General features: G+C 38.4%; 2 protein-coding genes across 3 annotated transcripts in view; one reads left to right on the top strand and one right to left on the bottom strand.

Annotated features, from left to right (window-relative positions):
- Positions 1 to 784: 784 nt before the first annotated feature.
- On the bottom strand, positions 785 to 5,318 carry tmem158 (transmembrane protein 158). The gene has a single exon (XM_015016960.1). The coding sequence runs from the start codon at positions 3,068 to 3,070 to the stop codon at positions 2,357 to 2,359; it is 714 nt and encodes a 237-aa protein (XP_014872446.1). The 5' UTR covers positions 3,071 to 5,318; the 3' UTR covers positions 785 to 2,356.
- A 5,926-nt stretch (positions 5,319 to 11,244) lies between these two features.
- Positions 11,245 to 14,166, top strand: part of lars2 (leucyl-tRNA synthetase 2, mitochondrial) — a 36,761-nt gene continuing 33,839 nt past the window's right edge. For both annotated transcript variants that reach the window (XM_015016956.1, XM_015016955.1), the window contains exon 1: positions 11,245 to 11,412. The gene's annotated coding sequence lies outside the window, so the exon portion shown is untranslated. The remainder of the gene's footprint in view (positions 11,413 to 14,166) is intronic.

The following is a 14,166-nucleotide window of genomic DNA, read 5'->3' as shown; positions in this document are numbered from 1 at the left end:
GCGACCTGACCCCGGATAAGCGGAAGAAAATGGATGGATGAATGGATGGATGTTTTTTTTTTTAAAAAAAAAAAACAGCAGCCTGCTCACTTTGTTAAACCTTTTTGCATACAGAAACTATCTTATGATTAACTGGATTATATATAAGAATATATAAGAATAATTGTAATAACAGAGTTAAGCCTTGAACAAACTGATTTAAAACACAGAAAAGGAGTCAGACAAAACTAGTAGGCTAAAGGATTTAAATATTTATTTCATTAAAAGTTTGAAACATTAATGCAAATAAACAGATATATTAGACCTTTAGAAATGTAATAATATGATAATTTAAACTTTTTTATAACTAACATGTATTTATAATGGTTTTTATTAAATAATAAATGTTACAGAGCTTGATTATAGGTTAAGTATCCCACAGTGACAGCACACTTTAATGTTCAGCTTCCTGTGCAAAAGTCCTAAATTTGATATTATAAGGCAAAAACAGTCTAAAAAGATTAAAAACTATACAAACACCATTTAAAGATAGAAGGTGGCACAGTTTACGCTGACATTATCTAGGAAGGCTTATAAGGGTGTACAAAACACATTGGTGTTGGTCCCAGTATAGATTACCATTGGCTATTATAATTAGACTTTACCTTGGTTTGTCCTAAAGAGGAGGAGTCTAAAGGGAAAAGATCAACCCAAACCTCTGAGGGTCTCCACATTCATTTACTGAATGGCTACAGTTATAGTATAGGCAGCACAGGCTATATTCATATATTAAAGTTTGTTTTTTCAACACACTGAAGTCAGCGTCCGACAGCACTTGGCTGGGCTATTTTACTGCATTTAACAAGTCAGGAATACCTTTGATCTACTCTAGTTGGAAACTTAAAATCTCAAATGTACCTTTTTTTCACCCTAGAACACCTTATATGGGCTACAGCTAGAAAATTACACCACCAAGAGAGCTCAGACTTTTACAGCATTATTCTGCACTAAAGGACAGATACTTTGTTATCAGTGAAACTTTTCTTCAAACCTTTTACAGAAGAAAAAGTTTGTAGCATCTTACATTTCAGATCCAGCTTTATGATTACATACCTAGACAGTTGAACATGAAGACAACTATGCTGCTCTAAAGATATAATCTAGAAACATAATATGTTGGGATCTTTGGAACATGAAACCTTATTTGTTTACGGTCCAAAAATAATTTGCATGAGCTCCAACTTGAAAATTGGATCACACAGAGAAAGTATGGACTCGTCCAGGCTCGTCGGTCGTCAGTGTATAGTAATTATAGGTTTTAATTATTAAATGAACCTAATTTAAAGTGATACTGAGCCAAAATGAAGCTTTAAAATGAGGTTTTTTAAAAGTTGTTTTTACAACTGGGTTCACATATGAAAAAACATATTTTATTCAGATGTGAGCTGTTTAAGTGGTGTACTTTTCAACTTTTCAACTAAATAAGTTGGTCTTATGGAAAAAAAAAGCCTTCAATTGACTCTTTTTGGAGTCTTAGCAAATTTGAATCAGAAATTACACATAGTGCAACCATTAATGTAAAAATGTTCTATAAAATGTCAGGAAGGAAGTCATGTAAACTGGTCTCAAGCAAAATAAATAAATAAATTAAACAAACAAAAATAAAACAAAACCTTACAACAGCTCTATATTTTCTGCATTTTCTGAAACTGAGTTTCAGAAAATCCTCCTATCATACACTGTATCAGCAGTGTAGGGTTGTTCTCTATAGGATTTAATTGTCCAGGTTTTGTAATCTTCACGCCGGAGCCCAGGTTAGATGGTCTCTGAGCAAAAAAAAAAAAAGAGAGAAATGTCTCTCTGTTTTTAGAGACAAACAATTAGGACTGCAAAACCACAGCTTATATTTTCATAAAATTTGTCTTAGAATAGTCATGTCCTGGTTTGAGCTGTCTATGTGGCATAATTTATCAAACGTGATCCAGTTTGAAAATTAGCTTAGTGATGTCAAAACAAACCTCAAAATAGTTTCTTTTCTTTATTATTTTTGTTTAAACTGAATCAACCAATCAGAAATTATGTTTTACATAATCTGTATTTAATGTTTTTTTTTTTTATGAATTAAATACAGGCTTCGTAAAGCTAGAATAATCGTCTTGGTCGTATGATTTGTGACGGGTTCTCGTGTAAAATAAACCTTAAAATTGCTCATTCATGACATTTCACAAAGGTTTCACAAATCCCAACTTGTATTTGATAGACTGCAATAAATCTAAAATAATCTTGGTGGAATCTGACCATCCTTATTATTCAGATTTATGACGGCTGGGGTCGTTAAATGCAGCGGAATAGCCCTTTAGTGTAGTGGGTTTCTCAGTTATCTGGGTCTCCTCTGCTCCATACCGTTAGGCAGAAACCCTGCAATGATCGGTACCGGCCATATGAGAGCAGCAACACTCCACACGATGATGACCAGAGTCATGAAACAAGCCACAAGTGTCGACTCGATGGGCTTCCTGTTCAGCCTCCAACTTTTGTCCCCCCTCAGCTCGTCCAGGCTGAAATCCACGCAGCAGAAAGCCACCTGGTCCCCGCTCTGCTGTCCCTTCGACCGGCCCTGGCCGAAGCGGCGGTACCGGGACATCCCGCAACCCACGCACAGCCTCATCTCCTGCTGACCCCCGGTGACCCCGAGGTGCTCGATCACCACGGGTGAGATGGCCCGGTTGAAGGAGGCGGAGAAGAACGCCCGGCCGTGGTTGTTGGTGGTGTAGACGAGCACGTCACACTGGAAGCCGAAGCTGCTGTCCCAGCGGGCCACCAGCGAGGTGGGCAGCAGCCTGTGGACCGTCACGTTGCACTGGGACTGCGCGGGAGCGAGGCTCTGCAGCGGGGATGCTTCGGGCGAGGCGTCGCTCTCCTCCACGGACCTCTTGGAGAAGCGCACGTCCACCTCCAGGTTGGCCAGGAACCTGTTGGAGGAGTTGATGGGCGGCAGGAGGAGGTCCTCGTCGCTCCAGCCTCGGCATGGCGGGAGAAGTGCGGCCACCGCGGTCAGAGCCAGCAGGAGGGTCCCGGAGCTGTTCAACATGGCACAAGGCGCGTCTCTCCGGCTCGCATGGTGCTTCGAAGAGCCTCGGACGGCAGGCGGGAAGGAAGGGCAGCGTGCAGAAACGCTTAACGCGTGTGATTTCTTTTTAAATAAACGGAGCTCCCAGAGGAGAAATTCATTCGCAACGAACCCGTCCAACTCTCGCCATATGCGCGCATCCTTCCTCCCTGGAAATATCTTTTCCCGCTGTCTGGCTCTCCAAACCCAGCTCTGTGCGCTCTGAGCTCGGCTCTGCCACTTCAGGTGTGAGCACTGAGCACCAAAACACTGGGGAATGGTGTGGGGAGAGTCTCCAGTGCGCAGGGACAGCAGAGACGAGCGCAACACACGCCGTCCGCTTAATGACGCTGACCTGCTTTTAGAAACTTCCTGGCGGCAGAAGACCCTAATTCCTGATAGAAAAAGCAATTCATCTCAGTCTGCTGTCAGAGCCAATGGAACTGTTGCTCCATATTAGCCAGTTTATCAGCTCAAACCAGCTTTTATAGGATTGGGGGGAAACGAGCTTAGTTAGAGAAGTCCTTGAAGTCCGTCTGTGCACAGTTTCATCCTCAATTTATCAAAGCCACTCCAGAATAATACCAGATAATTCAAACCCCTCAAACTTCAGCTGTCACCACAAACATCAACACATTTCATATTTGTACACCAACGTAAGAAAGTAATTGTCAAGTGGAGCAAAAATGCTTGCTTTGCAGGATATTTTACAAATAAAAATCTGTGGCATGCACCTCATCCCCCTGAGTCACAGGAACACATTTTTCTGCTAGGGACTAAAATATATGCAAAAATGTCTTTACCAACCAAATCAAGTTAATTCAGATTGAATAGAGAGCATCTGCGAGCATGAACTTTAAATTTGCCACATATTCAAAGATGTATTGGGGTCTGGACTTTAATTGAGCCATATTAGCACATGGATATGCTTTAACCCAGTCTGTTGTAGATCTAGTAGTTCTAGTAGTAGGACAACTACTACTAGAGTAGTTGGAAAACCCAAAGATACATCTTTGGGTTGCTTTTCTCTGCAGCATGGTACTGCCGGCACTATTTTTCAATATGAAAATTGTAATGTGTGACTTGTGAGGTGAATTTATTACCCTGAATTTCATTTCAGCCTTGGAAAGAGAGCCAAGCATCATTTTCACCCAACATCGCAATCAAGTGCTACTTTCTGATGGTCCATCACACCAAATTCTAATAAAACACACTGAGTGGTGTGGATAATGTAAGAATATCTGCTGGGTATGAATACTTTTGCAGGACACTTTAGTGTTTCTGTGAAGTTGCCAAAGACGGCAGAAATGTCAGATTCAGAGGTGACTTTTCTGATAAGGTCACACCAACGAATATGCCTGGTGTTTCATTTGAGTAATTGCTCAAAACATAAGAAGATAATCCGTGTGCCATGCAGAGAAGCTTAACCTCCGACCCTTTCTTTATTCTGGATAAATTTGGTTTGCTGAGCTTCAGAAGTACATGAAAGTTTCTAAGGGAAAACTGTGCAGCTTTCACTCAATCCACCCTAAAAATAAAAGATTTAGCAGTTTTTTTCTGTACAGTTAAGGAGAAAAACAAAGTAAGTGTTTCATTAATTTGCAAATCTCAACAAACACTGGCAGAACATTATTCACTACTGGAGAAATGTTTTTCTTAAGGCAACATCTTGCATTACATATTTGAACGTTATCAAATATGAAACAACCTTGCTATCATTGGTGATAGTGTGCTGCTGCCAGTTTTGTTAAAAAGAGTTATTGTTTAACAAGGTATTTTATCACCACTGAATAAATATACATTTTCACTATGAAATTATGCTGCTGCTGCATCAAAAACAAGTTTATTTTAAGGATTTTTATTTATGTTTAACAGATGTGCAAACATTTTTGGAGAGCCCTGAAATGTAGGTGACCTGAAAAGACCATGCTCATTTGTTTTTACATGTTATATGACACAAATCTGAGAGCCATACGTTTGGTCGCAGTTATTTAAAAAAAACAAAAAAACATCTTTGTCTTTTTTCCTGGCATTTTCAAAAAAAAAAAAAAAAAAAAGAAAGTCATTTGTTTATAATCCCTTGTGTGTTCACCTGCTCTCTGCTCACAAGCTTTGTTTATGCCTGTGCTTGTCTTCATCCGCCACATTGTGCACTGAGGGGAAGCCAGACACATCAATAAACACGTGGCTTTGTCACCTGGTTGCTCTAATGCTAGCTGAAACAACATTTAGATCTTTGGTTGAACACCTGGTCAGTTTTGGCAGTGAAAGTTTCAAACTGGATTTAGTTCAACGCAAATTCAAAGGTCGGGAAATACGACGCACTTTTTCACAGCATGTCTCTTTAATGTTATTCATTCCTAAAACAGACAAATAAAACCTTTAAAAAGCAACCGCAAACTCAAATCTATCACCACGCAGCACTTAACTTCTGTTTTCCTCAAGCTGTCGTGTTTCTATTTTACCTCAGCTTTTTGAAAGGTTTTAAAGTTTTCGCTCTGGAAATAAGTGTGTTTATTTCCTCCCAACAATTTATATATAACGCATCAGAAACTATTATGAGATATTGACAGAACTGGGTCATTGACCAGGAGCCAAATCATGATGAATTATGCTGTTTCATCTTTTGCAGGCTGGGGAATTTAAATGCTACCTGGACGAACTGATTCCTTTTGTGCTACTTAAATGGTGTAATTTGCTCCGGAGTCCTGCCTCTCAGGGTTTGATGTGAGTGCCCGCTGAAGATAAAGATGCTCTGGCCTCAATTTACACCTGAAAGACCTTGTCCTCTTGTCCCAGTTTAATTATGACAGCACACTCAGCCTCCTTTTTTTTTTTTTTTTTTGCTTTAAAAAATTTACCCATTTGTTTGGTTCTCTTTCTGTAAATTCAGATACCTGTCTGTCTCTCTGAAACCCTCCCACACGCCTCCCGAACGCGGGTCCCTTTCGCATCAGATATGCTCCAGACAATGCAGCGGCGAACAGAGGAGGGAGATGTAAATGACTTCCTTGCTCATTAATTATGCTATAAAAATGTAAATTGCTTTGGTGACAAAAATGCAAATGGAGTAAGATAAAAGTCTCCCCCTGCTGAAGGAAAGTGTATGAAAGATTCATTTTCTAAAAATGTGCCTGTGTGTTCAGGGAAGCAGGCTCTGCAGCCGCTCCTCCTTGGCCTTCATCAGCTCCACATTTTGTCAGACGCTGTTGCTCTGACCCACCGGCTCTAACACACAACCGCCTTAATTAGATGTTGAGGACTGGGTTCATGCATTTCGAGAGTAGGAGTGTTAAATCTCCTGTTTTACATCCGAACCCGGTGAATCTGACGTCTACGGAGGTTTCTGTCGCACTGCAAGGCACTGAGAATTTATCACCAAGGCAATAAAGTGGTGCCCTCATCCTTTCATTAAATAATATGGGAGTTTGTTTGAATAATTAATAGTGATGATAACAAAGCAAATAATAACAATCTAATCAGAGATATTCATTTAAGATTAGCAGAAGTTGTCTAGTTTCCGAAAGGTTTAGAACGGTCTTGTCTTAAAAAGCTAAAGCAGATTGACAGAATAATATTAGGCTGTGTAATTTTAATATGCCACACGTTAGAGCGCTTTCTGCCTAATGTGTGTAGAAGTCTCCATTCTTGATGCATGAGGCCATTCCTTTTATTTTACATGCATAGTCCGGTTCAACCTCAACATCAAGGGTCAAGCAGAGATCCTGACAGAGTACTTTAACTGAGTGGGTTTAAAGATTTCCCCTCTAAACTCAGTGAAGCTAAAATACCCAAGTCCACACTTGCGTTGTGGCAGCTGCAGTAAGCAGCGTCTCATTGAGCGGAGCACGATCAGCCTCTTTAAATGTTTAGAAAGTGTACCACTGACATGTCTTAGCAACTGTGTTTTATTTTTTTTAAGGAGTAAAAAGGAGGTGAAGTGAATCTGAAACATCCTTCTTTTACCTGTGAGATCTAAACGTGACTCCTGCAGAAAATCCACCTGAAGCTGAAAGATTTCATTCGTTTGAGTCTTTTAGTTGGTTTACTTGCGCTTAATTAGAAAGTAATAACTTTTTACTGACAGTTACTATTCAGTATTTTCTTTATTTTTTTTAAACTTTGTGAGCTTGTTGTGTTACACTCTGAGTTACATAACATCTTTATTAAGGAATAGTCCAATTATTTTAGAGATTTCACTTGGACATATATTATCCGACTCTTTTATGATGCTTCTTACTCGTGACACATTTAGATTTAAATAATTTCCATTTGTATCTGATGACAAATGAGACAGGTGACTCTGAAAAGATAATAAACAATGTCAAATAAATCTAAATCTAAATGTTACTTCATTAGAGTAAAACATCTCAAGCATTACTCATTTCTCAAAAATCTATGTGAAAATCCTGTTTTCACAGGTATTTACGAGATTTATATTTGGTGATGGCTTCACTGTGAAAAATATTTGTGTGACAAAAAGCCTTATATACTCATACATTGTTAAACATGTAATTTAGAGACATTATTGCGGTTTGACAAAGATTTTAGAGATATCTGTAAATGAAAGGGTTAAAACCCATCCTGTGCGATTTCCTCTTCAGAAAGTCGTACTAGGCTGCTGGTTAATCATCACTCTTACATTCACAATAATCACTCTGGGCATAAATATTACACTAATTAGGAGTTCATTTATGCAAGCACAGAAAGGCAGTTCAAAGAAAAGTCAATTTGAAACATAATCATGGCTGAACATTGGAGTCAGTGGTGTGTTAATGGTTTAAGTGTTTGGTTTTAATGAAGTTGCACAAGGAAAAAAAATAAAACAAATCCAATTAAACCCTTAATAACTTGATTTCAAGGTGAATATAAATATTTTAATGCACAAACTACATTCAGAGGATAAAATTAGTATCATTAATGGTTGATCAGACTATTCAGTATTCACATTAGCTTGATAAATTGTGATTTAACATAACATTTTTCAGCACTTCAGAATCTTGTCATCAACTTTCACAATTACGACATAAATAAATAATAAATAACTCAAGTGTGATGGGGTTCCTGGGAGACGCAGCAACATATTCTGCTGCAACGATTCGATTTTTAATCCGAGGTGCAGCTGTGCCAGATGAAACATCAGGATAGATCACGGTGCGGCCCCAGAGATCCACCCAGATTGAGATTTTGTTTGCGACTGCAAAGCTCCTCATCTCCTTTTGTGCAATCATGCTCCTCTCTTTGCCTTCGGTCCCAGTGAGAGCAGATAAGCGAGGGGCGCACAAGCCTGTTGATGTGAAATGGGCCTGGGAAATAAAAATCACACTTATCACTTTCCCTGAAACGCGGTCAACAGCAGGCAGAGACCCGTCAGCCTGCCTGTCCTCCCTCTCTGGGAGCTGAGAGGGTGTGAGATTGCTTCCTGGGCCGGAGCCTCGGTCGGGCAGATACGGATCGAGAATCAGACTCTGGGTCACGAAAGGTCAACCTTGGACAGGTAGCGACAGGCCCGCCCTCATATGCGCTCTACCGAGAACATTGCTGCCACTGTGGCTGTGGGAGGCTGTTTGTCATCTGCCGCTCTGCTGCTGACATGCAATCGGGAAAAGGGGGTGATTACCAGCGGCTGTTTGTCATGTCGGGAATCAGGAGGCGTTCGCTAATGGAACAGAGGGGTAATTGGTTGCTTTCGGCATGATTTGTTTGAGAAACACAAGTAGGCCAGCTTGACATATGCATAATGTTGCATTCCAAAAAACAATGTTACTTTCCAGTGTAATACAGATGAAGAAAAAAAATAAAAGTGTCTTTCATTTTGTTCCATAAAAAGACAATGAAAAAGATTCATAAGGAAGAGGAACCCCGAGACAAACTGATTCCAGGTTTTATGTCAAACTTTATGCTATAAATTGTCTTAATTCATTTAAACAACCTGAGCCTCCATCTGTTTCTGCTACAGAATATAATTTTTTTCTTTACATGTCATCTTGTTAGAGCATCAATTAGAAAAATAGTGAGTGACTGACGTTAGGAGAAATCTTCACAGCATGTAGCGAGTGTCAAAAAATGTGTTAAAACAAACAAATGTTTTCAACCTGAAGCTAAAAACAACTTTTTTCTTACTCCCATAATTATGTTACAATATTTTAGTTGTTTTGAAACCCACAGTAAAATATTGGGGTAGGACAAGGAAGCCTTGGTGGGAAGATGGATTGAGCAGACAGTCCTGGAAGTGGCTCCAAAAACTGGAATGAGCTCATATTAATGTGACAGAGCGGTCTAATCAAAGTCAAGCTAAATACAATGTGAAAATGTGCAGCAAGACTTGAAAGTTAATGTTCCCAGATGCCCTCCATCCAATCTGGCTAAGATTGAGTTACTTTACAAAGAAGAAGGTGCAACAATTTCAGTCTCTAGAAGTTTGCAGTCTTTAATGCAAAGCTGGTGACATCAAAAACCCTGGTACACAATTTACCTCTGCACTTTTTCAACACTTTACAAGCAGATCTGTTATATATATAAATTCAGTTTTAAATTCACATTTCCAACTTCAGGTGGTGTCCTATTTGTTTTTTTTTCATTTGGAAATTGGTCATTCAGACTTATTGCAAATACACCAAAGAAAGAGTCAAAGAAAAACAGTGAAAAAGCTCTTAAAAGCCTAAAACATTACCAGACACCGTGGGTATCAATAATAGCAAGAAAATAAATATGAAATGTTTCTTGCGTCATGTCTGAGATTATTTTCTGAATGAAACGGTGACATGAATGCAATTATTGAAAAAAGATGGTCCCATATGTTTTCCATTGATAGACTAAGTGCAGAAGTGAGTATCAAATGAATGTCTGTATCTGATGATTTGGGGTTATATCTGGTGGGTTAGCATCTCCTCAGTGTCAGAAACCCATTTCCCTCTCATTCCGGCTCTGTATCCATGTCCTGTTGTGCCTCAGGCGAACACATATTTCTGCTCTGATATACGAGGGCAAGTCGGAGCAAAGCCCCAGGTTTAGCTCACTGATGTCAGGCGGAGGAACTTTCCTTCCCACTTGCTCCTCTTCTCTCTTGCAGTGAGGCAGCTTTAACGGTTTCTGTCTGATCAAAGGTAACACAACCACAGGGGGTTGCTTTTAGAAGCAACACGGTGATGAGAAGTTGGCTCCCTATCAAACTTGTGACGAAGACGAGAACAAACGTCCACATTTGCTTTATGCCGGAAATTGCCAAAGAGATATTCTCTCCTGCTGCAAATGCGAAACAACAAACACACGTTTTATCTTAAGTGCCCCCTTTTCGTCATGTGTTTTAAATGAGTAAACGATGCAACAAATGATGACCGATGAAAATTGATCCAAACCAACTTGGCTCTATGTTAAAAAAAATAATTGCCCCCAAAGCCTAATTGTGCCACCTCAGCAACAACTATCGTTAATATCGTTCATTTGTTCTTGAATCTTTTTTCAGAAGATTATGTTATTGTTGTTCTCTCTTAGCCTTCTACATGTTGTCAGATTCTAATAAAATGATTTACTGATTACAGGCCTCACAGTAATCAGGTGTGAGAGGGACTTTGGTGCTTCATTGTAACTTAGCTACACAGCTGACTGCACAGTTGAACAGCTGAAGAGGAAACACAGTTTTAATGAGCCTACAAACCCACAAAAATGACATGCACAAGCCAAGGAAGTAAAATTAGCAGACAGTGAGGAATAAAAAAGAATAAGACAGCAAAAACATCAAATTAAATTGCCATGTGATGTTTCAGTCTGGACAAAAACTATTTTACTTTTCTTTTTATATTTGTAGTTTGCCAAAATCAAACAAACAATAACTTAAACCTTTTTCTGTTTCACTGAAGACTATAAATTCTTCAATGATTTTGCAGCAACCAACAAAATTTCTGGTTGCTGCAAGGCAACAAATTTGCATTGACTCACTGGAATGAACAAAAACAATGTTACTCATACACGTTGATATAAGACGTGCATGAGCACTAAAAGTTAACTAAGTTGAGCTCTGGAGAAGAAAATAAACAAAATTATTAAAGAATACTGAAACTATATTATATGTATTATATGTCTATGTGAAGTAATTGGGGCAAAAAAAGAAGAAGAAAAGGAAGAAAAAGAAACCGTTGTACACTCGTGCTGTGTCAATAAAGATTATTGAATCCAAGATGGCGGCGCCCTTGGAGCAGTCGTGATGCAGAAAAACAGATCATTTATGTAGGTTTTAAATGAGAAATGTAACGTTTTGGACAAGAATAGTAGATTATATATTCCTATGACTAGAACGCGGAAACAAAGGAATCTGAGATAAAGTGGTAAGTTGTCTAAATCGTATATTTTATAAATATTTCACACCGTCTCGATTTTCTTTCCTTTCACATTGAAACCCGATTATAAACATAATGAAACAACAAAACGTCATTTCAGTTAAGTGACAAAAATATGGAAACTGGTCGAGTTAGCCCTGTCTAAGTGATAGAAGATGAATTGGAGTTTGGCTTTGTGCAGAAAGAACATGTTTGATAATGGTAAATGTGATGACCCTGGAACAGAAAAACGTTCAAAATAAACAATATTTCAGACTGAAAGTAGTGGCGAAGCCAGCAAAAATGTTATTTTATGTAAAAAAAATAAAAACTCAATAAACGTTTTTATGATTGACAATCACCTGCGGTACAGAACATAATTAATCCAGGGTAGTTGTTGTGAGATTTATATGGTCTTGTGCCTTAGCACTGAGAGTTCGAGGGTAATGAAAGCTTATGTTGCAGCATTGTACATTTTTGTGATTTGCAGTGTTTTGATTCGTCTGTGAATAAATGAGTCCCATGATAGAGAATGATGATTTTCTATTAGCTCTAGTTTTTCGATCATGGCATCACGCAGACAAACATCATCTGACTGATATTCCTATTGGCATCAAAAGTCGAGTTTCCATTTCCTGGATTTAGTTTTAAACCCTAAACTTCAGACATAAGAATGCTGTTATTAAGCCAGCATAGGTGGCACAGAAAGAACATAAAAAAGCATGAGAATACACAACAGAGACAAGAGGAAAAACTGCAAAAATTTAAATAAATTGAACATTTCAGTATGAATCAAAAGTTAAACAAAAAGTGTGTTGAAAGGGCAGGCGAGAGAAAAAAATCAGTGAAAAGATCAGTTTATTGTTTACAAGCAACTGATTTGAAAGATTAGGTATGAAACTCTGCCTTGGTCAGGTCAGATTTCCTGTTGTTTACTTTCAATTTCACTCTTTGAAGAGTTCATGTTAGGAGAGATTGTTTTTATGGTAGAATCTCATACAAAAAAGGAGAAATGTGTTTCTTGGGAAATATTAAAATACCTATTTAACTGACATTGTGATTGATTGTGTATTTGATTAATTAACCAGAAGAGCAGATTCTCTCCAGTTTGTTTTGTGTTTGTGTTTGTTGCACTGTGATGTTTTGAGAAAAGCAAATAATGATTTATTCTAAAAATAATAAAAATATTATGGCATTGGTTTTTCAGGATGTTTAGTAGAGTCCAAAACTCATTGTGAATTGTCATACACATGGCAGTCTTTAACATGATAAGTCATTTTCTTTTGATAATGAAAAAACAAGGGAAATATAGCAACAACAACAACAAAAGACCCAACTGAATATAGTCCAGTGTTTCCATTAATTTTATAGATATAAAAATACTTTTTACCTCATATAAATTATGTCTTTGGACACAAATCGGTGCTTTTTAAGGGAATGAAACGTGCTATTAGGGAACAGATGACTGCAAAAAGATGTTAGCAGCTGTAAGGAAGCCATTATGATGATCTGACCCCAACATGTACTGATGATCTGAGTGTTTGCAGAAGTTTTCAGTCCCTCTTCTCTGGAGACTCCCGAATGGATGTGCCCAGTCACCATAGAAACATCATCTCCATCTCTCGCTCCAGCCCACTCACTCAGAGATGTGCCCAGACTCGAGTGCTCAGCTCTCCCAGCTGCAGTTTGATGCTGCAGCGCTGTTTGCTGTGATGTTGAGCTAATACTCCAGGGAGTTTTAGTGGGAGGAGAAAAAAAAAAAAAAAACATTCCCACCAGCAGGTGTTTGGAGGGTGATTTTTAATGCTCATCTGGTTGAAAAAAACTGAGTTTTAACCTCAGGAGAGTTGTCCTCCCTTCAGGCTGGTCAGATTCCATTTATATAAGATCTGAGTGAAAGCAACATCTGGCCTGTTAAAAGTCTAAAAAATAATGTTACTGAAAGGAGGTTTAACTCTGTTTTTGAATGAAAGAAGGGAATTTATTGACTCATAGCTCTCTTTTTTTCTAGTCTTATATTCCCATAACAGTAGAATCACCTTCTCCTCCCCAGCTTCAGATAATCAGTTGTAATTCTTGTATATGTATCTCATTTACATCTTTATCTCAGCTTGTTGTCAGGGAGGGCTGATTGTCCGCAGCTCTAAAGGTCTTGTCGTCTGAGATCCAGGCGTCTCTGCTATGAGATTATTCCCTCCACAGGTCAGGTTAGCAGCACTTCTGAAGTTCAGTGGAGGAGGAGGAGGAAGAGGGTACGGATATTGTTGTGGGTTGCCTTAGAAACCATGTTTTTGTTCACATCTGACCGATATGGTTGTGGAAGAAATCAAGTTCATATCAAACAGATTTTTGAACTTGTAGATGGAATTGTGACCTACATGGTATCATTTAAAATTATAGTTCAGGTTAAAATCTAAAAATCTAGGTTTTAGCCAGGCCCAGCTAATTTCTTTGGAAAAAATTTATTTCTTTTTTTAGACAAAATGTCAACCAAAGTGCTGTACAGTACATCGACAGCAATAACATGAAAAATCTACTAAATTCACTGAAAGTTACACAACACTGGGAGAATTATGCATGCATTTAGTGTTAAAAAAAGACATGCAAAAGGCCAAAATTAATTTAAAACCTTAAAAGACATAAAATCATTGTCTCAAGAATTAGAAACTAAAAAAATCTGTGAGTTTCAGTGAGAGAAAAGGCTTCTGGCTTGTGACCTTGCTTTTTGACCTGTATTCTCTAAAGAGAAAACTGAAGGTCGTT

The sequence above is a fragment of the Poecilia latipinna genome, unplaced genomic scaffold (genome assembly GCF_001443285.1).
Source record: "Poecilia latipinna isolate Pla-1442-1.1 unplaced genomic scaffold, P_latipinna-1.0 Scaffold2083, whole genome shotgun sequence".
Taxonomy (NCBI): Eukaryota; Metazoa; Chordata; class Actinopteri; order Cyprinodontiformes; family Poeciliidae; genus Poecilia; species Poecilia latipinna.
Note: the sequence above shows the minus strand (reverse complement) of the source record. Positions and strands in the feature narration are given on the sequence as shown.

Bases quoted from the DNA above. Each gene is read 5' to 3' on its own strand.
- tmem158 (XM_015016960.1), bottom strand. From the start codon at position 3,070: ATGTTGAACAGCTCCGGGACCCTCCTGCTGGCTCTGACCGCGGTGGCC.